General features: G+C 36.4%; 1 protein-coding gene and 1 pseudogene across 3 annotated transcripts in view; one reads left to right on the top strand and one right to left on the bottom strand.

The window, feature by feature from the left end:
• Nucleotides 1-1,031, top strand: part of LOC101020899 — a 44,149-nt pseudogene extending 43,118 nt beyond the window's left edge.
• A 365-nt stretch (nt 1,032-1,396) lies between these two features.
• Nucleotides 1,397-26,398, bottom strand: part of FNDC3A (fibronectin type III domain containing 3A) — a 218,322-nt gene continuing 193,320 nt past the window's right edge. For all 3 annotated transcript variants that reach the window (XM_003913872.4, XM_009191925.4, XM_003913873.5), the window contains 12 exons: nt 25,447-25,585; nt 24,355-24,423; nt 23,336-23,454; nt 20,918-21,023; nt 20,655-20,830; nt 15,042-15,155; nt 14,160-14,309; nt 13,769-14,052; nt 13,460-13,672; nt 9,500-9,666; nt 7,929-8,056; nt 1,397-4,101 (listed from right to left, as the gene is read on the bottom strand). In XM_003913872.4, coding sequence (XP_003913921.1) covers nt 3,787-4,101; nt 7,929-8,056; nt 9,500-9,666; nt 13,460-13,672; nt 13,769-14,052; nt 14,160-14,309; nt 15,042-15,155; nt 20,655-20,830; nt 20,918-21,023; nt 23,336-23,454; nt 24,355-24,423; nt 25,447-25,585 — 1,980 coding nt within the window. In that variant the 3' untranslated portion in view covers nt 1,397-3,786. The remainder of the gene's footprint in view (nt 4,102-7,928; nt 8,057-9,499; nt 9,667-13,459; nt 13,673-13,768; nt 14,053-14,159; nt 14,310-15,041; nt 15,156-20,654; nt 20,831-20,917; nt 21,024-23,335; nt 23,455-24,354; nt 24,424-25,446; nt 25,586-26,398) is intronic.

Here is a 26,398-nt window from a genome sequence, read left to right as displayed (position 1 = left end):
CAGGTGACCCGCCTACCTTGGCCTTCCAAAGTACTAGGATTATAGGCGTGAGCCACCGTGCCCAGCCAACAAAAGGCTTTATGAGAAAGCTGAGGAGAGGAAGCTTCCCGATATATTGAAGGAGTGAATGAAGTTATTTTGCTCTGAGGCACTATTCTTGCTGCTCTCCAACTTCACAGGCCTGAAGCTTCACTTCCTGGCCCCTTCGGAAGATGAGATGGATGACAAAAAAGACGAAGCAGCAGCCTCTGCTGCTGATAGAACTGAGGAAGGGACTGGCCATAGCCCTCCTAAGTGAGAGAATAATCAGGCAGACATGAGCATCAACGGCCAACAGAGCCACGACCAGACAGACCCAGAGTCAGAGGAAAATGAAACAAATAATGAATCAGGTGTTCCCACATGCCAAAGGGAACTGAGGCGTTGGAAGACTGGTCACCACACTTCTAATTCATGACCATAGCAAGGCTGATTTTGCCCTAGACTTAATTCTCCACTGTGGCTGTGAAGGCTGGGAGCCAGAATATGGTGGTTTCACTTCTTACATTGCCAAAGATGAAGATGAAGAGCTGCTAACGGTGAATCCAGAGAGCAATTCTTTGGCATTGGTCTACAGAGATAGAGACTCTGAAATTTGTCAAGCATATTAACCACTGAAGCCTGGAACAAAAGAAAACCTTCCCAAACACAACAGGTTTCTGGGACTTTTCATTTATCTATTATGAATGACAGCACTGGGCAAAGCTGAACAAAAACATGATCCTTCATCAATACTGGGAAGTCTGGAAGAGCTAAGCATGGAGTGAAGGAGAGCTACATGGTAGCTTGCCTGACAGTGTTCTTAAAACTGGTTGTCCTTTAATAGGACTCATAATGATTGTCCTCAACCTAGACGTTGAGCTTGAAGCTATGTACTTATCTTTTGATTTAAAAAAAAAAAAGTTGGCTTTATTTTAAACATTGAGTTCTCCTCTTTCCATACTGGCTTCTTCAGTGAATTTTTCAAGGATTTTTTTTTTTTTTTTTTTTTATGGTGGTAAAATATTTATAACATAAAATTTACTAGCTCACCCATTAAAAAAGGAAAAAAAAAAAAAAAAAGCACTGAGTGTCCGTCCCCAGGAGGAAGTCCTTGGGATGGAAATTTTAATGGGGGATGAGTGAGAGAATGTTGGATTTTCTGGTGGAAGGCAGACCCAGCAGTGCCACTAACAGGAAGGTTCTGGGCCTCTGGTAGTGGGCGAAAGAAGGTACTGGAAAATAGGGATGTGGGAAAGGCAAGGAGAGGTTACGGATCTTCTTCCCACTGGGAAGTTTACCTTAGACTCACTGTATTCTTTATATACAGAAAGGAAGTAAGATATTTCATGAGTTGGACAAAATCAAGTCACTAGGATAAAACTTCTAATTTCATTCTTTACTGGGCTTTATATAATAAATGTACATCCTCTCATGTTGATGAGTTGTATACTGTTGGGGAAAATGTTTTAAGCTCATTGGAAGAGGGGAGACCATAACATTTCATTTTCTTAAACAGGCAGCAAATAATGAATATATATGAATACAATAAACATATCTCAAAAAGAATGATACAACTTTTATTTTCCATGGATTTTAAAGATACTTTTGCTACATAGTTTAGGTATTTTTATGAGCTTTTTTTCATTTGTATGAAGTTCATTCAGCCTTATACAATTTTAAGGTGATATGTTTGGTAGTGTATCTATAATCTTTAAAAAGTTTAGAGTTTTTGGAATGTACAGTATATGAGGTAAAATCAAGATTACATTAAAAATTGTTTTCTCTTCTGCACTAATTTTGCAGTGAGGCTCAAATGGCAAGTATACTATTAAATGACATTTACTATCAAAAATAGGAGGTTCATTTGAATTACTATGAAAAACATAAGCCACTGTAACTTGACACAGTGGCACATTTTACCATTTTAGACATTCAACTATATATAAATCTCTGGGCTATTACACTCAGACTCATTTGTACTGCCAAATGTGGCACTTTAAAGAAGTTTCTAGAAAACAATCGCAATCACTGTTGTTTTGGGGGAAGGTTATCACCCTATACATAAGAGATTAAATTTAAATAAAATGTAAACATACAGTATATTATAGTGACAGGTCATTCTTACCACTTAGAAAGGCCAAGTTTATCCATTTCTTTTTTGAACAAGGGTTAATGTTTTTCTACAGCACAGATCATTTGACATAAAACTGTTACAATACATGCCCATTCTATTATAAAAGAAATTCTTCAGAGATCTTCAAAGCACAAAACATACGTTCTTTTTTCAAAGACTGACAGAAGTGCTTAATCACTAAAATGCCAACCTCAGCAACTAAAAATTAGTGATTTGCTATCCTAAAATTCAAATAATAAATTAAAAAAGCTAGTTACAGGTGTTTTACGGATAACAGATGTGCTAAAACAGGAATTGTAGATAGTTTCATTATAAACTGTATTATTACTGGCAGTCATTGACATCTAGGCAAGATGTACAATGTGATACTTGACAAAATTCAATCTGATCATCCAATAACTCACAAATGCAAGCTCACAAAACATTAATGAATTATGCAATTGCAAAGTGCTCTAATGCAACATTAACCACATGCAATCAACAATTTGGAACAGTATCCAAACAGACATTATACATTAAACGTTTAGTTTTCAAGAAAGAAAGCAGCTTGAAGTTTACTGGTGCAAATTAATTTTGTCTTCAGATTTGGTGCCCCAAACAAAAAGGTTAGGTTTGATTATGAATTCTGATGGTGGTGGCAGCAGTTATGGGAGAAGCAGCAAAAACTTTTGGGAGTTCTTCAAAATTAGCCTATACCCGACAGAGTGAGTGTATGTGTGTAATACATATTTCTACACTTGTTATGTGTATATGTGTACACTTGTTATATGCCATATATGTACATGTATACCCTTATACACGTACATATAGTTCAAAGGTTCACAAAATAGAAGCCAAATAGGTTTGAAATTCAATTTACTTTTATGATTACTTTCTAAAAAGTATTTAAAAGCACTCAGTTCTTTTCCATGTTCTCAAGACCCGAAGAGGTACTTTTTGAGTAAACATCAAAATATTTTTAGGCCAAGTAAACTGTGCTTTCTTTAAGTACTTATCTGTGAATTCATGAAAATATATTTATAATGAAGAACTCCACATTTATCAAAGAAGCTTTACTTCATGCATACTCTTTCATCCAGTTTTTGTTTCTAAGCCCCTCCAGTTACTCATCATAATCCCACTTACCAAATAATTAAGACAAATGAGGAGGTAGAAATATAGCACTAGATTGCTTTCACAGCATCAGACTTTAACATTTTATATAGCATGTTAGTGTAAATTCTATTCATTCTGATTTTTCACTTGGTAATAATCTTTAAAACAAAAAGATCAGGTTATCACTGTTACACTCATGCCGATTGGTCAAAATATCCATTCTAAATTGTTGCCTCTTAGAAAGTTTTTCTATAAGAAGGCATGTTAAAAAAAAAAAAAAAAAAAAAAAAAGAGAGAGGGAAAGAAAAAAAGAAGACCCACCCTAACAAAAAACCAAAATTGATATTTTTGTGGCTTGCATTCTAATAAAGTGCCAGCCTCTACCTAACAATATAAGCACTGAAAATGGCAAAAATGATGTGCTATAGTCTCAATGCCAGTGCTAAATGCCACTGTTTTTTATAAAAGCAATACAGAAATAATTTTAGTACATGACAAAATAAAATGTAATAGAGTTAAAAAATAAAGTTATATTTTCACTTGATTACAAAGTACTGAATGATAAAGGCAATCAAAATGGAAAAGAAAGCAAACAGCACAAGGATGACGGCAGCACACTGCTCGTCACTCAGTGCCCGTCGGGTCCTTGTGCTTTCCACAGTGTCTCTGTTGGTGCTGGCTGGTGGTTCAGTCCTCTGAGAGATGAAGAGCACTGTGGTGCTGTAGGGACCTACGAGATCCTGGTGTCCCAGAGAGTCTTGGCACTGGCGAATGGCACATACACGGAAGCGATATTCACAGTTCAGCTGAAGGCTGGAATACCGGAAGGAAGAGTCGGGACCTTTGTAAATCTGTTAATAAATTATTGGAAGGAAGAATTACGTGTGAAGGCTGGACAGAAAATGTGTTAAAACTGGCTAGTGTGAGAATTGTTTTTCATGTGAAAGCCAGTGAATGCCATTGATTTTATCTTTTAAATGACATGTTAAAAATACCTATCCATTAAAGTACTTATCTGTTTGTTGCATAGAGGCAAGAGAAATTTCAAAAGCGAGGATGTGAGATCTACCCTTATACGGTTCACAGATGAGTTAAGGAGTGCAGATGTGCCCCAGGGCAGCTAGAGAACAAGCAAAATCAGTCCTCAAGCATTTTCCTGCTTTTCTCAAATGTAAGAAGTCATTTTTTAATGAAATAATTCCATCAAAGAAGGGATAGTGTCTACTTTTGCTTCCCCCATTATGTCTTTATATAACTGATAAATTTCCATACAATTTCAAACATATCTGTTGAATGAAATGGCAAATGAATAAGGGGAGCTTTCTATAGGTGCCTATGGCAAATCACTGTATAAACTCCAGACAGGGGAGATCACTTAGAATCAGAGAATAGGACCTCCTCTGCCATGCCTTACAAGGGAAATAAAAAGAATGAAATTCCACAGATTTTCAGGGGAGTGTGCTAGTAATTAACCCATTTATGCCAGAGGTTGCAATTTTTTTTTTTTGGTGAAAAATCAGACCTTGGCAATAACCTGGATCAGTTGGATATAAATAACTACCACAAGCTTAGTGTTCCAATAACGGAACACTAGGCATAAATGGGTTAAGAAGATATATACTAGATATATACTAGAACTGTTCACCCCTGGCATCCAAGGTCTGCTCCACCACTTCACACTCCGGATGTGATCTGAGACCAACTACCACAGGCATACTAGTAGTTAACATGTATGACAGTTATGAGGATGAAATGAACTAATGCTTGTTAAAGTACTTAGTGCAGTGCTCAGCATGCAGTCACTGCTCAATCTGGAAATCTCATTTCCAATAATGAGCAACCTCCGCCCCGCCACTCATTCTGTAATTGGGAAAAAGGCTCATAGGGTTAAATGACTTGTCAGTTGAGTTTCTCCAGCTAGTTGGTGGGCTACAAGTCAGATGAACCAACGTGTGGGGGCTTTCAAGTACTTTTAGCTGCCTCAATTGTACCTGTTATAAATCTAATTTTTTTACATATGGCTTTGCTCTCAAAGTAAAGTAAGATCTCTGTCTCATTTTTCTATCTCCAGAATCCAGCATATAGCAGGTACTTAATAAAAGGCCATTAAATTAGTGAATTATTTGCAATAAATAAAAATGTGGATGCTGATAACAATATATAAAGGAACTTATTGAAAGAAGCTTTTAAGAGAAATCTGAAAGAAAATGGTGACTATGCATTAGATCTAAGGATGCATAATGTTTCAGGGAGTAGAATGTAGAAATGATCCATGTTTGGGAGATGGTACAGGTTGGGTATTCCTTATATGAAATGCTTGGAACCAGAAGCATTTCAATTTTTTTGATTTGGAATAGTTGCATATTTCCTAGTTGAGCATTCCAAACCTAAAAATCTGAAATTGGAAATGCTCCAGTGAGCATTTCCTTTGAGTGTCATGTCGATCCTCAAAAAGTTTCAGATTTTGGGTGGAACATTTTGAATTTTGGACTTTATTTGGGATGCTTCAACCTATAAAAGGATTCACTTAAAACAGAATGTTGTATGAGAAAGTAGTGTAAAATTGTATACATACACTGAAGTAAATTTAGTAAAAATTAAAAATATGTATTTGTCTTATGGATATAATGGATGATTTTTGTCTTTATATTTTCCATGTGTCTTCATATACCATTCCATGAACCTGGCAGTATTAGGTTAAGAAAGAAAAACCTCAACAAATGGCATGAGGGTGATAAATGAAGAGATCTGGTACAGACAGGAAGAATACATTAATTACACTAGTTGGAAATTTAGGTTAATTTAAAAGGGACCACTGTAGGTGTGTGACATTAAAACAGTGTTTATGGAATCCTAATCATGAGGCTGTGTGAAGGACTGAAGGGAGCTGAGTAGGACAGGGATTCTTGATCTATATGTAAAAGTGATGAGGCCCTGATGTAGTTTTATGGATTTAGAAACAACTTCTGATTAAGAGTTGATAGGAAAAAAAAAATCATCTAAGAATTTATAGCTTGGAGACCAAGATGATATTGGTGTCCATGACACTGATGAAGTAAAGATGCTGGAGAGGAGATATTGGGAGGGAAGATGATGGGATCAAGTATTCAATTTTGTATTTCAGATGTGGGAAGACATCTAAGCAGGAAGAGACATAGTTGGCTGTAGATACAGGACCGAAGAAAACAGATTAACTTGCTCAAGCTAATTTCAGATGGTTTATACACCCAAGAAAAGTCATTCAAACAAGCCTCAAGCTTATCCATAAACTACTCAAATGTGGAGTCCCTATTTCCTTTAAACGTGTAATATAATTATATTTTCTTTAATATTAATTTTGCTTCCTCCTTAGAAGGAAACCTACTTATCTGTAAATTACATTTCAAATCTAATTATCATGTCAATTTGCAGATGGTTTAATAAAGAAAAACAATTGCATGCCAGATTTAATCTGACTCTTTGGATCTTTTGTAATTTCAGTTAAGATATTACACAGAGTAGTTACAACAGCACAATACTGGAATAAAACAAATGAATAATCATTTTTTTTTTAGTGGAAGAGGAAAATATAAGACACAATGAAAATAACCCAGCTTAAAAGCCCTCAAAATTAAGAAGGTTACAGCAAAAAGGGAAAATCAGATGAAATGTATAGCTATTTAATTAGTCTTTGGAGTGGTATAAAAGCTCATTCTTTATAAAAGTTGTAACAAACATTGGCAACTCTCCACTCTATCTGACTGCTATTCTTGCTTTACCAGAAAGCTATCTTTGAAACCTCTTGGCTAGGAAGGTGACACTTCCTCTAGGATTCCATTATAACTTCATGCCTAATGTCATATTTATGGCACTGCATTATGACTATTATTAATACTATTATTGTAAAAGCCTCCTTATTAGTCTTTCTAGTTCTGCCCTTGTCCTACTGTAGTTTTGACACTATAGTCAAAACAACCTTGTGTCTGATCACATGAATACCCTTGTCAAAATCCTCCAGTGTCTTCTCATTTCACGTGGAGTAAAAGCCACAGTATGGCCTATTACGCCCTACATCACTCCATACCACCTATAGGCCCCTTAGGATTAACTATCCAATCTTATCCACTCTTCCCTTTGCTCTCTCTATCCCAGTCATACTGACTCCTTTATGTTCATCAGATTTAATAGGCATGTTCCTGCCTCAGCACATCTTCTTGGAACACTCTTTTTCCCCATAGTCATCTCCTTTGGGCCATGCTGAAATGTCAGCTGAGTGCCCCAAATGAAATAAGACTCAGTGCCCTCCCCCTCCACTACTCCCTATTTCTTTTATCCAATATTGTTTTTTCTCCATTGCACTTATATCTGACAATATACTGGCATGTTCATTTGCTTATAGTGTCTTCTTTTCCACCAGAATATAAGTAAGCTTCGTGGAGGCAAGGGACTTTTTGTTCAGTGCTGTATCCTGAGTGCCTGGCACAGAGTTCAATGAATACTTATCAGATAAATAAATAATCTGTTCAAGTGTAGTTCATACTGAAAAGATTTGGAATCTTGAGATCTCTGGAATATAATATATACTGAATACATGTTTATGAATTAGAAAGGTAAAGGTGGCCAAATCTTACATTGAAAATACATAAAAATTAAAAAAAGGTAAACATATGCATCCACAAATTAATATCTTGGTACATACCTGTTTGAATTCTGAATCTTTTCCTAACATAACTTGAAGACTGTAAATAACTGGATCACCTTTCATTGGTTGTAAACACTCCCATGTAATTTCACAAATGTGATCATTTACTTTCTCTATTTTGGGTGCTGTAGGAAACAAATATAAATAAAATCTGTTCCACTTGATTTTTAATTTGGTACATCATGCAGACACTTGTTTTAATAAAAATCAACAAATATTTAAAATCCACTTATAAACTTGAAATAAGTATCAGTGAATTTTTGAAATTTGCATCCAAAGAGGTTAAAATCAGCACTCTTGTATTCTAAGATATGGGATCTCACTCTGTCACCCAGAGTGGAGACAGTGGTGCAATCATAGCTCACTGCAGCCTCAGCCTCCTGTGCAGCTACATATACAGGCACATGCTACCATCCCCAGCTAATTCAAAATTTCTTTTGTAGAGAGGCTGGTCTCAATACTCCTGGCCTTAAGTGAGCCTCCCTCTGCAGTCTCCCAAAGCACTGGGCTTACAGGTGTGAGCCACTGTGCTCTGCTTATAGTCAGCACTCTTCTTAAAGCTAAGAGACACTGAACTTGATGAGCAAACAGAAAAAGGACTCAGTGAAACTCTCAATATTATTAGAAAGACTATTCAAGAAGAGTTCTGCTTCTTCTGTTTAAGTACATGATCAGGATATGGTTCTAGAAGTCTCTGTGATTAGTCTTCAGAGCAATTAACTGTAAGACTTTTCAGCTAAAAATAGAGTGCAGCCCTTGCCAGAGTCACTTTAAAATAAGAACCCCTCTAAAAGTAAAAGATAAATGTATATACAAATGTGTGTAAATAGGTGTACATGTGTGTGTAAAATTGACTGAAAAACCCACATTAATGAAGAATTTGTTTTGCTTAACAGATGACCAGGCTTTCCTTCTGAAATCTAAATGAATGTAATATCAACAAGTCAAAATGTTTAAACAATCAGAGTTTATAATTTTTTCTCTTTAAGCCAATGGCCTACCTATTCCATTTAGTATTTTTATGTTACATTATTAAAAACATCAGTGACAAAAGCCAGTACTTGTCTGAATATGAACGTGCCAGATAAAACAGCTTTTATTATTGAGTGGAACCCTCAGTAGAGTTGGGCTTGCCTATATGATTTTGTATAACTGGTGGACATACACTGGATGCTAAATTTTAATATTAGTAAACAAAGCATTTAGGAAAATACATTAAAAAGTAATTATTGGCCCGGCACGGTGGCTCACGCCTGTAATCCCAGCACTTTGGGAGGCTGAGGCAGGCAGATCATGAGGTGAGATTGAGACCATCCTGGCTAAGACGATGAAACCCCATCTCTACTAAAAATACAAAAAATTAGCCGGGCATGGTGGCTCACGCCTGTAGTCGCAGCTACTCGGGAGGCTGAGGCAGGCGAATGGCGTGAACCCGGGAGGCGGAGGTTGCAGTGAGTCAAGATCGTGCCACTGCACTCCAGCCTGGGCGACAGAGTGAGACTCCATCTCAAAAAAAAAAAAAAAGTAATTTATTATAAAAGAAAATAACTTCAGGATGTATAACTTACCTTTCAAGGCAGCTGGGACAGATTTTGGAGTAGTGAAAATATATTCTTGGGAGAGGGGACCTTCCCCAGCTTCATTACAAGCTTGAATACAGAATTTATAGGATGTTGACTCATTAAGTCTTTGTACTTTGTATGTATGACATGGTCCTCTGTATAGGGATACAAACCTAAAATGGAAATAACTATTAGATAAACCTTATACTACCTTATGAAAATGTTTTACAAAATAGTATAAACACACTTATTTAGGAACATTATTTAGGAGTGATAAGTTACGCCAAAAGTTTGATGCCAGGAACTCTTTGTCACTTAAAATAAATCTCTGTTTTTCATCAGATGAAGAGAAATAGGATATTTGGTAAATTTCCCAATTTGACATGATTTACTGAAAGTCTGTTACTAGATTTCATATCCGACCATAACTGTTTTGTCTCAGGCTTCCAGTTTAGCTTTGTTTCTGAATACTATTTTGTTAATGTACATTTTAAAAGATGCTCAGAGCATCACAATTTTCATTATGAATTATTTCTAACTAAAGTCATATTAATAAAATTTGTCAAGTATGGCATAGAGAGCTGAGCTATGAGATTAAGTTTCTATTTTAATCTTCCTTGTCTTTATCTGAAAAAAAGAGAATTCTCAATTCCCAGGCAGATTTTTAGTTGCCTTGGTGATGTTTTTCTAGAGATTTACAAAAGCAGTATGACAATATATAATTTCCAATACATCATCCACTTGAACTGTTCAATGAAGTTGAATATCATATATATTTCTCCTAATATGTTACTATAAGTTGAATGCATCCCAATATTTTTGATTGGATGTTTCTAAAACTCTGGGAAATTAGAGAATGAATAATGAATGCTTATTCAATGCTAACAGTCTGAAAATTGTAGTCAAGTTAAAAATAAAGAAATATTTAATGACAGGAAGAAACAGTACTTCCAATAAGCAGTAATTGGACAAGCCTTGCCTTTTCAATCTCTAAATTTTTTTTTAATGACAGGAAAAAAATAGTGGTAATACCACTGTTTAAAAAAGCTGAACAATTACAAAATCTGGATCAGGGAACAGCTAAAGTATCATTATGATACCATCCTCACAGCAAGTATATGTAGTTGTGAAAATCAAAGCAAATGAAAGTCATCAAAGATATGAAATTGATTTATTAAATGTGTGCATTAAAATTAACAGTATCATAAAAGGTTTTATTTATTTTCCACAACCAAAGGCCATGAGCCATATTCATACCCCATAACAAGTCTCTAGATGCAGCTGAATATTAAGTTGGAAGTTCTATAATAGAATAGAATTTATATTTAATAGAATCTTTATTCTATTATATTTCAACCAAACACTAATTAGACCTGTTTCCAGTAAGCCTTCTTGCACTACCCCAAATGTATGCTAGAAAGGGGAGGAAAAAAATTTAAACAGTTAATTTGCCCAGTAATAATAACATATATTAAAGATAAATGGCTATACCAAAAACTTCTATAAGGCAAATAATCTCTTTGTAGTGATAAGGCTACAAAGATTACATAAAATTCTGCCAAGAACAAAGGCTAACATTCATCGATACATAGATTTTAGGAAATGATCAATAGTGTTTGTTTTGTGTAATGTTCTTACTGGTGATATACTAGTATACAAAATTATTCCATGTTATTTTATATGTATAAGTATTTCTGATAGAGAGTACTTATGTACAAGCATCATGAACATTCCATTGTTGAATATCTGGCTAAGATACAAACAACACAAAAAAGTAAATCTTTTTTTTTTTTTGAGACGCAGTCTCACTCTGTTGCCCAGGCTCTGGAGTGCAATGGCACAATCTCGGCTCACTGCAAGTTCCGCCTCCCGGGTTCACGCCATTCTCCTGCCTCAGCCTCCCAAGTAGCTGGGACAACAGGCGCCCACCACCATGCCCGGCTAATTGTTTTATATTTTTAGTAGAGATGGGGTTTCACTGTGTTAGCCAGGATGGTCTCGATCTCCTGACCTCGTGATTCACCCGCATTGGCCTCCCAAAGTGCTGGGATTATAGGTGTGAGCCACTGTGCCCGGACAAAAAAGTTAATCTTGGGAAAAACTGTTACTAGTATTCTGAGTCCATCAGATATTGAAATTGTTTCTAATATATTCAGTGAAAAGCAGAAAAGCAAAATTCAAAATTCTTAAAATATTAAAGGATTAACAGCTGTGGGAGGATGTGGCATTGCTTATATGGAATATAATGTGAATAAATAGCCCTAGTTGGCATTAGAATGACTGTTACAAATATTCAGAGTTAACACTGTAATTCAAACACATGATTTAGTGCGGCAGTATATGGCACATTATATAGGAAATAGTACAACAGGTACATGAAGATGTAAAAGAGGCACAGAAAGAATCTGAATGAGACAGAGATTAGCAAAGGGACTAGATAATCACAGAATCTAACTGAGATCACACAGTGAAAAACTGAACTGTACTCATTTAGTGTGCAGGCCCTGTTGTCAGGGGTGTGGAAAAGATTGAAACATAATCTCTGCCCTCAAGGATCTCAGAGGCCAGAAACAATCATAACAATTTACTATAAAATTGTTTCGGGGCCAGGTGTGGTGGCTTACGTGTGTAATCCCAGCACTTTGGGAGGTCGAAGCAGGTGGATCATGAGGCCAGGAGATGGAGACCATCCTGGCCAACATGATGAAACTCTGTCTCTACTAAAAATACAAAAACTTAGCTGGGCGTGGTTGGTGCGCACCTGTAGTCCCAGCTACTTGGGAGGCTGAGGCAGGAGAACTGTTTGAACCTGGGAGGTGGAGACTGCAGTGAGCCCAGATTGCGCCATTGCACTCCAGCCTGACAACAGAGTGAGACTCCGTCTCAAAAAAAAAAAAAAATTGTTTTGGTCAGGCATGGTGGCTCACGACTGTAATCTCAGCACTTTGCGAGGCTGAGGCGGGAGGACTACTTGAGCCCAGGAGTTCAAGACCAGCGTGAGCAACATGATGAAACCCCATCTCTACTAAAAATACAAAAATTAGCTAGGTGTAGTGGCCCACGCCTGTGGTCATAAGTACTTGGGAGGCTGAGGTGGAAAGATGGCTTGAGCCCTGGTGGCAGAGGTTGCAGTGAGCCAAGATAGTGCCACTGCCCTCCAGCCTGGGTGATAGAGCGAGACCTTGTCTTAAAAAAAAAAAAAAAATTGTGTCCTGCTAGAAATAAACATTGAAGAGTTTATTTTGTATCCAAGATTAGGTGTCTTTTATCATCATGAAAACAGTAAACGATTAGAGAAAACAACGAAAGAGTAGCCCATTTATTTTTTTTCTCTTGGTATTCCATTCACAAATTATAAACAGGAAATCTACATTGTGTTTTTAAATGTTTTAAAAACAACACACTTTTGTATGACAATCTTGACTTCATTTTTGAAAACTTACTTCATTAAAAAAATTTTTTTTAGAGACAAGGTCTCACTATCTTGCCCAGGCTGGTCTTGCACTCATGGGATCAAGCAATTTGCCTGCCTCAGCCTCCCAAAGTGCTGACATTACAGGTGTGAGTCAGCACACCTGGCCTACTTCTAACAGTTACAGAAATTTATATACTTAAGACCTAAGAGGCCGGGCGCGGTGGCTCACGCCTGTAATCCCAGCACTTTGGGAGGCCGAGGTGGGCGGATCACAAGGTCAGGAGATCGAGACCACGGTGAAACCCCGTCTCTACTAAAAATACAAAAAAAAAAAAATTAGCCAGGCGCGGTTGTGGGCGCCTGTAGTCCCAGCTACTCGGGAGGCTGAGGCAGGAGAATGGCGTGAACCCGGGAGGCGGAGCTTGCAGTGAGCCGAGATTGCGCCACTGCACTCCAGCCTGGGCGACAGAGCGAGACTCCGTCTCAAAAAAAAAAAAAAAAAAAAAAAAAGACCTAAGAAACTATATAAAGAAGCAATTAAAAAAACCTACCGTCCATTCTTATCCTCCATCTGAAGGTGGTACTGAATAGAATCGGCTGACAATGTCTTTGGAGTTCCTTCTCCCCATTTCAGCTTAAGGTTCTGGTGGCTAAAGGCAACACATTCCAGACGAGGTGGATCAGGAGGGAGAGGCTTAGTTTTTAATTTTATCATATGGCTGAAAGGACCAGCTCCAAGGCTATTCAAGGCTTGAATTCGTATTCTAAGTGCCACATAAGAAAAAAAGTTTGGTTATGATTGTTTTATTTAAAGTGTCTCTCTGGTCTAGGCAAAAATCAACATAATATTTAGAGTATACCTGTATGTTGTATCTGGTTGCAAATTGTTGATAATATAGCTTGTAACCTTTCCCACTGTTAGGGATTGTTTATCTCCAAAGTCTATGCTGTAGGAAAGGATTTCCGAACCATGATCACAAGGCTTTTCCCAGCTTATTGCAAGGCATGTAGAAGGTGAATAATGGGGATTTTCTATCTCATCATCACTTATTTCTTGAAGACAGGTCACAATGCCAGGAACTGATGGTGGAGTCACACAGGCTACTACTTCACTGAAAGGGCCTGCACCCACAACACTGAGAGCCTACAAATTAACAGAGCCTCCGAGTTAACAAAGTCATAACCATGAAAATGCCAATGAAATATAAAACTCTGGATAGAGTTAAGTGATAAAGTACTGATCATCTTTACCTGGACCCTGCAATAATAGGTAGTTGCTGGTGAAAGTCCTTTTATTTCATAATTGAGACCAGGCCCACAGTAACATATCTGCATACTTCCTTCAACTCCTCCCCACTCCAATCGATATTCAGTGACATCTGTTCCATTACTCAAAGGAACCTTTAAATTAAGAAAAGGATAAAGGTCTTAGTCTTGATGTTGATTAAATAGCTTTTGACCAAAAATGTTCTTTACCTGACCACATGTGAAACTAGATTGCTTCTGAATTTCTTTAAAACTTTTAAGCACAATCAAAACCGTTCAATTTTACATTTTTTATTCATTAAGATGATCTGAATTTAAGATTGGTCAAATATATAACTGTTTTGAATTAGAAGTAGAAATATGACTAAGTCACTTTAGAAAGTGTTTTAAGGTACATATACTTCAAATAATTCTATTAATATGAAATGTTAAAACCATACAGACATTTTGTTAAATTTCAAAGGGAACTGAAAATATAATAATTATCATCACTGATTATTACTATCCACAATAAGTACACTGGAGATGTGTACTGGATAAATATAAAAGAAACAGAATTTACTAATTCCTATGTATGTCTGTTCTGAACAGTAAACTTACCAGTGGCTGAAATATCTCAGTACTGAGACAAAGCCTTTCATAAAAATACAAAGCACATAATGAACAGGAATCTAAATATCTGTAATGCAAATATACCTCACTCAAATTCTTCAAAGAGGAAAAAGAAGTCACTGTTTCTCATGTGAATTAAACTACGACTTGCTCTGTATAATACAGGAGGTAAAAATGAACAGTATCTTTATTCTTTTATATAAACTATTCTAATCACTTAAGAAAGTAGATATAAGTCAATGGAAATTACAATACCTCCCAATTCACTTGTGCACAAGTTGCAGATTTGCATGTCACTTGAGGGGGCTTGCACTGATCTGGTGGCCCAGGGGCTGTAGTAATATCACATTTTTCTGAAAATGGTCCAAACTAGAAAAACAAATGTAACTAGTGTTTTTATTTTTCACCCTTAAACACCCACTGATTGCACAGAACTGCATATTTAAAGATTCATTAATAAAGTCTTTTCCCTGTGTTTCAAGATTAATTTGGTCATAATTCTGTAAGTAGTCACATAAACTAAAAAGACTTAAAAATCATGAGAGTAAAGGTGTGAGAAATTTTAAAGTTTCATTTACTTATACTTTCTTCTGCCCCTTATTTCTTCAGGAACTGGTTTTTGTAAGAAGGGCAGGACATTAGGGAATTAGGTGGGTGGAATAATTCAGAAGAAATATAAGGAGTGAAGAAATTGATACTAACTAAAGGTATGGGAGATGATAGGTGTAAATTATGATTTTAAAATTTTTAATACTTCACGAATCTTTCTTAGGCATTATATTCCATATCAAATTTTACCAACATACTGTTCCATACATTTATATTTATTTTGTACCATAATTTGATTTTTCTGTTCCATGCTAAAAAGCTCACTTTCTCATAATTACTTTTAACATACATTACCTGGAATATAAAACATTTTATTCAGTATTGGCAAATTCCTTCCCTGACACATAGGAGAACAAGTACAGAAATTTATAGTCATCAATTTTTTAAAGCTCATTAGCAAAAGAAAAGCCCCAATACACTGGTATTTTCACTTAACAGTGGCGCATCATTATAATGATCAGAAGTAAACCTACCTGTTACTGCACTGTATCAGGCAGTTTTGCCAAATGCCCATCTTTAAGAGCTAGGTCAACTTCTTTTTTCTTTTTTTTGAGACAAGGTCTGGCTCTGTCACCCAGACTGCAGGAGTGCAGTGGTGCAAACATGGCTCCCTGCACCCTCAACTTCCTGGGCTCAAGCCATCCTTCCACCTCAGCCTCCCAAGTAGCTGGGACTACAGGTGTGCACCACCATGCTGGGCTATTTTCTATTTTTTACAGAGACAGGGTTTCACCATGTTGCCCAGGCTGGTCTCAGACTCCTGGGCACAAGTGGTCCTCCTGTCTCAGAGGGAGGGCTGTTTGAGCCAAAGTGCTGGGATTACAGGCATGAGCCACTGGGCCCAGCCAGCTACAAAAACCTAAGAAACTCAACTTCTCAGAAAATTCTATGAAAACATTCAGTTGTTAACAAAGATTTAATATGAAAATTATTCCAAGTTATTTAAATTATATTTAATTTAGGAAAAAAACATGCATTAATCACCTATAAAAATGTTAATAAATAGCAGTAGACTTACCAAAGGGTAGGGATTTTAACATATCAAGTTTCATGAATATTGGTAATAAACCTTAAGAAGGTGAAACCAACTATTCAATGTAACCATTAGGCCCTAAAAACAGCAGTATAATACTTTAAAAATAAAAATTTAAAAAGTTTTTCCAAAAGAAAATAGTTTACTCCTTGACCATACTTATTCAGAGTATCAGTGACTTCAGTTAATGTTAAGTCCTTCATTTTTCCTCCAAATCTGATTGCACAGGGAATATACACCATATTGTATCATCATAATGTCATTAAATATCTCAGGCTTATCTCAGGTTAATCTTGTGAATGTAACTGTTTTATAACAAAGTAAAAAATTAAGGCTACTATATGTGGCAAACAGAAACAAATGTAAATGTTTCCTTTTGTTTACAGTACTGATTTTAGCTAGACTTTAAATGAAGGTCATCAACTGCCTTGAAATAACCTCAACCTCTGGCTATAAATCCACAGTATAAATATGATGAATAAAGTTAAACTATATACTAATCAATTATAACAACTAATACGGCTCTTGAAAACCAATCTTATGAGAAAAGTATTATTGGATATGGTGAGAAAATACAGACAAATCTGCACAATCTAACATCTATAAAGGGCAAAATCAAAACTCCATCTTCCTTATAGAAACCATTTCATCTGTGTAATTATAAATGTTAAGGAATCTTGCATTTTAGAAACAGAAGATGGACTCACTTTAATTATATCAACTTTAAAATTTATATTAATAAGTTTAAAAAATCTTTCCATAAAACTTTATATAGTTTAAAGCTATACACCAATCTATAAATCTCAGAAAATGAAAAAAAAAAAAAAAAAAAAAAAAGAAACCTTTTATACTATCACACGTATAAAACAGGAAGTAGACTGTGATTTTGTTTAAGGCAATGCTGGGCTATTTCACAAATCACCACTTCAAATATTTGCACTGCTCAACACTACTGGTTTCTATCATATTCGCAATTTAAAAAAATTCAAATGTTTAAAGTCTTCAGTAAACTCCTTATTCACATTTCCATTATATTTCATGGACTCATAGTAACTATATCCTATTAGAAGCAATGAAAAAAAACAAAAAACAAAAAACAAAACCTGTAGCTATAGAAAACTGCTAGAGAATATGCTTTAATCTCACATGAATACCACCCAAAAATCCTAGATGGCAAATTTACAAAGCAGAGCAAAATGGTGACACAATGTGCCTGCTTTGTGGAAAGTAACCTTGAGATCATCTTGAAAATAAATATTTCATGTAAAAATCAATGAACTATGGCAGATAATTTTATTAGTAGTTCAAAAATTCTTAATTTAAAACAATAAATTTGAAAACCCATCAATTTTAAAATTCCAAGTATGTTATTATTATTTTTTGAGAAAAGCCTGTTGCCAGGCTGAAGTTCAGTGGCACAATCTCAGCTCACTGCAACCTCCGCCTCCTAGGTTCAAGCGATTCTTGTGCCGCAGCCTCCTGAGTAGCTGGGACTACAGGTGTGGGCACCACCAATCCCAGCTAATTTTTGTATATTTAGTAGAGACGGGGTTTCCCCATGTAGGCCAGGCTGGTCCTGAACTCCTGGCCTGAAGTGATCTGCCAGCCTCGGCCTCCCAAAGTATTGGGATTATAGGCATGAGCTACCGTGCCCAGCCAAAATTCCAAATATAAACGTGTAACTGAAAAGTTTTTTTTTTGTTTGTTATTTATTTGAGACGGAGTCTCACTCTGTTGCCCAGGCTGGATGCAGTCGCATGATCTCAGCTGACTGTAACCTCTGCCTCCCAGGTTCAAGTGATTTTCCTGCCTCAGCCTCCAAAGCAGCTGGGATTACAGGCATGTGCTACTACCCCGAGCTAAGTTTTGCACTTTTTAATAGAGAAGGGGTTTCACCATATTGGTCAGGCTGGTCTCGAACTCCTGACCTCAAGTGACCCACTCGCCTTGGCCTCCCAAAGTGCTGGGATTACAGGCATTTACCACTGTGCCTGGCCAATATGTCATTTAATAGTATAGACTTACAGACTGCTAGTGGCAGTAAATGATTTACAATAATAAATATATACAAAAGGTCAGGTGCAGAGGCTCATGCCTGTAATCCCACCACTTTGGGAGGCGAAGGTGGGGGAAGCACTTGAGCCCAAGAGTTTGAGACCAACCTGAGAAACATAAGGGGACCCCCATCTCTACAAAAAAGTAAAAAATAAGCCTGGTGTGGTAGTGTGCACCTATAGTCCCTGCTACTCAGGAGGCTTGAGACAGGAGGATCGCTTAAGCCTGGGAGGTTGAGGTTGAGGTTGCAGTGAGCCATGATCATACCATTGCATTCCAGCCTGGGTGACAGAGACCCTGTCTCAAAAAAAAAAGTCTGTCTACCTGTCTATACACACACATACCTACAAAGGTATCTACAAATAAAGAGTACTGTTACACATGTGATAAGGCAACCTAATAAAACATATCAGCCACACAAATAATTCAGTTTAGTTCATGGGAAGCATGGAAAGGGCCACTAAATGATAGAAATTTGAGGTTTAGCACAACTATTTATAAGAACTGAAGTAATGATTCTGGTTCAAGTCCCATAGGGATTTAAAAAAGTTTTTCATGACAAATGTCATTTTTTTGGCCTCCTTTTTTGAGCAAGGTTAATTCATGTCAACAACAACAAAATAATGATGCAAAGCTTCACCATTCTAGCATGCTGAATGGCTTTTATTTAAAATAAAACTGTAAATAGTGTTATTTATAGTACATTATTTATCAGTACTGCTCTCTGGTAGGCATAAATTTTATCTTAAAATCTGGAATAGCTTTAGAAAAGTCTAAAATGTATATTCTTTGGGAATATGGAAAGTAAATATTTACTTAAGGTGATTTTGACAAATTATCACGAACCTGAAAATATAAATTAAGACGTAAGTATTAAAGATGTGATCTTAGCGTACTGCAACCTTGTGAGGCTGACAAGATGGCTTCTTACAGAAAGGAATGACTTGTGTAAGAGCTGCCTAAGTATATAAACTTGATATATAAGAAATTTAGGCCAGGCATAGTGGCTCATGCCTGTAATCCCACAACTTTGGGAGGCCGAGGTGGGTGGATCTCTTGAGCCCAGGAGTTTGAGACCAACCTGGGTAACATGACAAAACCCCCCCTCTACTAAAAATATGAAAAAATTATCCAGGTGTGGTGGTGTGCACCTGTGGTCCCAGCTACTTGGGAGGCTGAGGTGGGAGGGTCACCTGAGCCCAGGAGGCAGAGGTTGCAGAGAGCCAAGATCACACCACTGCACTCCACACTGACCCTGTTTCAAAAAACCAAACAGAAATAAATTTAAAAGTAAGTTTACAGATGTAAATAGAGAACCCTTTTGGACAACAGGATATGAAATATAGTATAGTTCACCAAAATAATGGGTATGGGAGAACTGTCAGTTTAATTCTATAAAATTTTAATTATAGAATAGTTCAAAGAAATCGTTATTTAGTTGATATAGGAAATTACTGCTTTGTCCTTAGGGAACCTGCTTTACTGCAGAGAGATGAGAGGTGTCATAGCTGAGTGGAAAGAGCTTTGGCTCTGGAGTCTGACAAACTCAGGTTTGCAGCTTACCTCTATCACTTATTAGTTTGTACGACTGTGGACAAAATATTTAGCTTTCCTGAACCCCAGTTTCCTTAGTTGTGAAATGGAGATATTACCTACTTTGTCCACTTTTTGGAGTTATATATTAAATACATACAAAACCAGAATAGTTTAAAGCGTAAGTTTTTTTTCACTTGGGCAAAAAATCACAATTAGTTGCCAACTGAAAGTAAATGCTACTTTAGCCTCAAAAAACTTCAATCAGCCTCAAAAAACTCAAAAACCTCAAAAACTTCAATCAGCCTCAAAAAACTTCAGTACTTATGATTTTACTTCTACTCTTAAATTGATTAAGTAAACTCTATTAACACTACCTAAAAGGTAAACTCTAGCCCAGTTGAAGTCCAAAGTGTCATAAACTGTAAGTGAGATCTAAAAATACTGAGATTTCATAAAAATTAAGTTGTGGAATATATTGACTTCTCTTGTATTTATCAATGTATGCTTATTAAAAAATTGTAAAATTTGGAGTCATATGTTAAAGCTAAATGGCCAAATAATGGATATGATGATATATGTTAAAATGAAACATAATCACCATTGTGATGATAATTCTATCAGTATAGTCTTCTTACCCCCATTTTGTTAGCTGCACGCAGTCTGAAGCTGTATGTCTTTCCAGGAAGAAGGCTGCTCACTGTACATTCTACTTCAGAACCTTGGTAAACTTCTCTAGGTTCATCTTTTTCTATAGGAGACATTTCCACACTGTAACAGGAAATGGGTGATCCACCATCAACCAGAGGGGGTCCTAAAGGTGGAAAGATTGATGCAATTTAACAAGATGAATACTTTCTGTTCTAACTTAATAATAATTTATTACCAAAATGGAAATTACCCCATCGTAACTGTATTTCTTTTGCTTTGGGTCTACCCTGTAATCTGGGAGGGAGGCATGGGCCAGGAGGCACAGCTGGAGTCTGCACAAGTAAAGATTCAGAGACCTGCCAAAACAAAAGCAAAAAGAAAACAAAAATGCCCCAAAACCAAATAATCAGATTGCTTTTGGTAAGGAAAAATAACATAAACATAAATATTGCACTGATAATTTGAAATTGTACTTGATTGTCAATGAAAAAGGAATAAAGTTCTGAAAAAAAATCAAAACCCAATTAAATAAAAATTCAAAATTTTCACAGACAAAGACATGTACTGTGCAAGTACTATATACAAAGCAAGTTACTGAAAACGAACTTCAATGAACCCTTCCTTTCCTTTTCCTTCCATAACTAAAGAAAAAAACAACTTCCAACGCAATTTAATGGGCAATATTTTTTATCTTCTCCAAAGGGATCCATAAATCTCTTCTAAGGAGGGATGTTTTAATATACTGTATAAGCTGATTGATTGATTGATTTTTAGAGGTGGGGTCTTGGTATGTTGCCCAGGCTGGAGTGCAGTGGCTATTCACAGGTATGATTACAGCCTCAAATTCTTGAGCTCAAGCAATCCTCCCACATCCAGAGTAGCTGAGACTATACACATTCATCACTGCACCAGGCTTAACTTATACATTAAAAAATTATCTTTCCTTCATCCTTTCCACCTAAAAATAATTCTGAAATCAGGTAAGCTTTTCCAGGCATTTGACATCTTTCTAGGTATTTGATATTGCTTTTAGTTTCTATGCTATATTTATATTTTTAAAAGCCTTTATTTTCAAAGACACTCTGTTAAAAACAATGTCACACTGGGCCGGGTGCGGTGGCTCACGCCTGTAATCCCAGCACTTTGGGAGGCTGAGGCGGGTGAATCACAGGGTCAGAAGATTGAGACCATCCTGGCTAAAATGGTGAAACCCAGTCTCTACTAAAAATACAAAAAAATAGCCGGGCATGGTGGTGGGCTCCTGTAGTCCCAGCTATTCAGGAGGCTGAGGCAGGAGAATGGCATGAACCCAAGAGGCAGAGCTTGCAGTGAGCCGAGATCGTGCCACTGCACTCCAGCCTGGGCGACAGAGCGAGACTCCGTCTCAAAAACAAACAAAACAACAACAACAACAAAAACAAAACAATGACACAAACTCAGTGCCATATTCCTTACGTGCAACATATTAAGGTTCGTATTTAACATTCTTTTTAAACACAAAATATTTGGTCATCTTTTTATTAGAAAGCTATCCTACACAAAAATGCTGTAAAATGCTATAGTAGAACAGGATTTTGTGCATGTGTATGTGTGGTTGCTTTTCTTAAATCCAGGGAGATTTTCTTACTGGATAAAATGAAGCAATTGGAGGACAAACCAGCTGGGCAGGACTCACACTCAGTTTCACATTAGTTTCATTTTCAACAAAATGCCTATATTTCATTTTTAAAAAAGAATACTTTCGTTGCATTAAATTCCATTTTGAAAAAAAACAAAACAAAAACAGCCATTATGAATGATCCAAGAAAGCATTCTTGGTTTAATTCATTAAAAAAAAAAAATCACTTGGCCAGGTATGGTGGCTTATGCCTGTAATCCCAGCACTGTGGGAGGCCAAGGCCAGTGGATCACGAGATCAGGAGTTCAAGGCTAGCCTGGCCAACATGGTAAAACCGCGTCTCTACTAAAAATACAACAGTAAGCCAGGCGTGGTGGTGGGCACCTGTAGTCCCAGCTACTCGGGAGGCTGAAGCAGGAGAATTCTTGAACCCAGGAGGCAGAGGCTGCAGTGAGCCCCGATCGTGCCACTGCACTCCAGCCTGGGCGACAGAGACTCCATTTCAAAAAAAAAAAATCACTCTTATTAATAAACATACGTCCCTAGAACATTATGTCTTTATATCAATGGTACACTTTAAGTTCATTTTGATTACTGAGTCTCTAATAAAAAAATAATGGCCAACTTTTTTGAAATAAGTAAATATTAGAAAGTAGATTTAAATAGTAGATACTATTTTATGATGTGTCCTCACACACATAATTTATGGCGCAGTAAATCAGTCTATAATTATTTTATTTCTATTTCTGCTTAGTATGGTTATTAAGCATCATTCTCAAATTTATCTTTATAAAATTTTCTCCAATGTTTTCATGTATTTGTTTTTCCAAAGCTGAATACCAACCAGACAACAGACATACACTGAATACTTACTGTGAGCTAAGTACGACATTAGAATATTTTGGTCACTATTAAATTAACCAAACAGGTTATAGAAGTTACTTTGCTCCATTTGTGGGTATGTTTCAATATTTGAAGTGGCACCTGGTGATCCTACCCCATTTAGCCAAACCTAACAACACCACAAAAGAATCTACATGTAAGTATTACCGCACTCTGTCCTCCATCACTGATGCAGTAAACTCGTAAACGATAGAAACAGCCTGGATTCAGTCGATCACAAAGATGTTCCCTGGTAGCGCCACTGTATATCATTTCCCATTTGTTTCCTGTAAGGTGAGGAATTGTGTTCAATCAGATACTAGGTAATGTTTAACGTTTTGGTATCATGGACACATCAGGTATCCTAGCTTCACAAAGTAAGTATTTATGTAATTTGTCAGAAACAATTTAGGCTTGTTTCGGTTTCCTGGAAATGATCTAATTTTCTTTATGTGTGCAACTTCCTAGACAAGTCTGCATGGCTTCATGGAAGTGAAATATCTCTGTAATTCTGTACAGACTTTGGCCTAGATTGATAATTTACTTTTAATTAAGCATTTTAAATGTGTTTACTGGTCCAGTAATAACGTTATAGCACACAAAGAGTACAAAAAACCAGTATCAGAGGAAGTCTAGTCCTAATTAAAAGACATCCTTTTTTTTTTTGGCAGGAAATAGGTCATTTCATAGAAATAAACACTGCTAAATGTGCGATTCAAGAATAAAGTTCACTAGTCATAAAACTTACTACTAAAACTAGTATGATGTGAGTTAAATTTTAGAAGTTAATCCTTCTCTATCTGTATACAAATCTAACTGAATAAATTAACCTTCAGAAGATTCATAGTATCTAAAGACTTGGTCTAGGTGTATAGAGGCTGAGTAATGTAAACAAATGAGAACAAAAAGAACATGTAAATGCAATGATACAGGTGTACAGCACTCTTACATTTGATTCACTGTATTTCTGGAAATCACAATTTAAAGTGGACCGTAACAGGCAAAATCCTAACTGCTAGAAACAAAGAAAAAAAAATCCAGGACAGCCCAAAGTGAAGTAAACATCTTTTTACAGTGCCTTATGAAAAGCAGGAAGAAAGAAAAGATATAACATAAAATGTAAAGCCATAAAGAATAGAAAGAGACTGGCTGGAATAAATCTATCAGTGTTTAATATCCATTCATACCGTTAGAACCTTCTGCCATCTCCACCACATATTTATTGATGGCTGCTCCGCCATTGTCTTTTGGTGGATCTATCCAAAGAAGCAAAGTAGTATTAAGCAAAGTACAAAACAACATAAAAATGATTTAAAAACCTAATAAACAGAATACCAAACTAGGTTTAAAAAAAAAAAATCACCTGCAATGACTTAATACCAGTACCCAATTACTCCATGCTGTTGTCATCTGCTTTCACTTAATTTACCATATTTAAAATAGGGCTCTCTATAACAATTTTTAATGGCTGCATGATATTCCACTTGCTTTATTTATTTTTATTTTATTTTTTTTAGATGGAGTCTCGCTCTGTCACCCAGGCTGCAATGCAATGGTACGATCTTGACTCACTGCAACCTCTGCTTCCTGGGTTCAAGTGATTCTCTTTCCTCAGCCTCCTGAGTAGTTGGGACTACAGGCATGTGCCGCCATGCCCAGCTAATTTTTATATTTTTAGTAGAGACGGGGTTTCACCATGTTGGCCAGGCTGGTCTCAAACTCCTGACCTCAGGTGATCTGCCTGCCTTGGCCTCCAAAAGTGTTGGGATTACAGGTGTGAGCCACCATGCCCAGCCTCCATTTACTTTAGATGTTAAGGTTGTTTGAAATTTTTGAATATTATAAATATCACTGAAGCATTTTTATTGGTCTGAATTTTTCAGGCAAGGGTCAAGTTTATGGGATCTTTGTTTTTCCATTAGGGATGTAGGTAGGTGGTCGATAAATGTTTGTTTTCAATGAATGGTTTTCATTTCTCATGAGAGCCAGATGACCCAGGTGACTTTAGCTGCAAGTTCAGTAATCTTTCATTTCACACAGTGCTACCCCTGCTCATTGTCTTACAGTGGATCGCAAGTTGCTCTTTATAATATCTTAACCTACCATGTATGAGTATAAGGTTTTCCACAAAAAATATACCCAATGAATGACTCTCACATTTCTTTTTGGACTGTCTTGAGATAACAAATTTACTCAAATATCTTAAAAATTATCTTCATATTCAAATTATTTTAATCAAACACAAAAGTGATAATGTATAAACATGCACAATATCTTACCCCAAGTTATTTTAAAACTGTGTGAATGTATCTTTCCTTTCACTGAAGGCTTTACAGGTATGCCTGGTTTATCAGGGCAAGTAGTAAATTCTACTACTTCACTTGGATTACTTTTACCTTCTGAGTTGTAAGCAATAACCTGTGATGAGAACACAAAGACATAAAATAATGCATTTGATACCTAATGATACTGGCTTAATGAACAAAGTGATAGGAGACAAACAGCTTCAACCAAATGATAAAATACATTTTTTTAGCTTGGAATGGTTTGTTCTTTGAGAACTGCTTGACTCCAATAGATACTTGGCATGTATGAAGAGTATGAAATTGTACTTCCCTTTTTAGAGTCCGTCCTGGGAATACAAGTGTAAAACCTAACATTTTGATACTAAATAAGAATCAAAGGAACAAGCTATAATCTGGTGATTCTTGATGGGCTTTAGGCTTTAGGCTTGCTTTGTTTCTTCTTTTAATATTCTTCGTGGGTTTAGAAAGAGGTCCATACATTCTTTGAATCTCCTTTCTTCAAAAGGTGAAGTTTAATCCCCCTTCCCTTGTGTGCGTGTTATACTTAATCACTCACTCTAACAAACAGAATACAGCAGAAATGACAGTGTGTGTAACTTCCCTATGGAAAAATTCATGTGGTAAGGAACTGAGGATTCCTGGAGACAACCATGTGAGTGAACTTGAAAGCAGACTCCAGTCCCAGGAGAGCCTTGAGATGACTGCAATCCCAGTTGACATCCTGATTACAACCTCATAGAGACCCTGCATTAGAATTACCCAGTTAAGCTGGTTCTCAATTCCTGACCCACAGAAACTATAAGTTTGTTTTCTCAAGCTGCTAAATTTTGGGATAATTTTTTATAAAGCAATAGAGAAATATAATTCCAATCTAGGTATTATTCTATTATAGACATTTAACTATACCTGTATTGTTACATTTTCT

The sequence above is a fragment of the Papio anubis genome, chromosome 15, assembly GCF_008728515.1.
Source record: "Papio anubis isolate 15944 chromosome 15, Panubis1.0, whole genome shotgun sequence".
In the NCBI taxonomy this organism is placed as follows: domain Eukaryota; kingdom Metazoa; phylum Chordata; class Mammalia; order Primates; family Cercopithecidae; genus Papio; species Papio anubis.
This window is presented reverse-complemented; position numbering and strand designations above follow the sequence as displayed.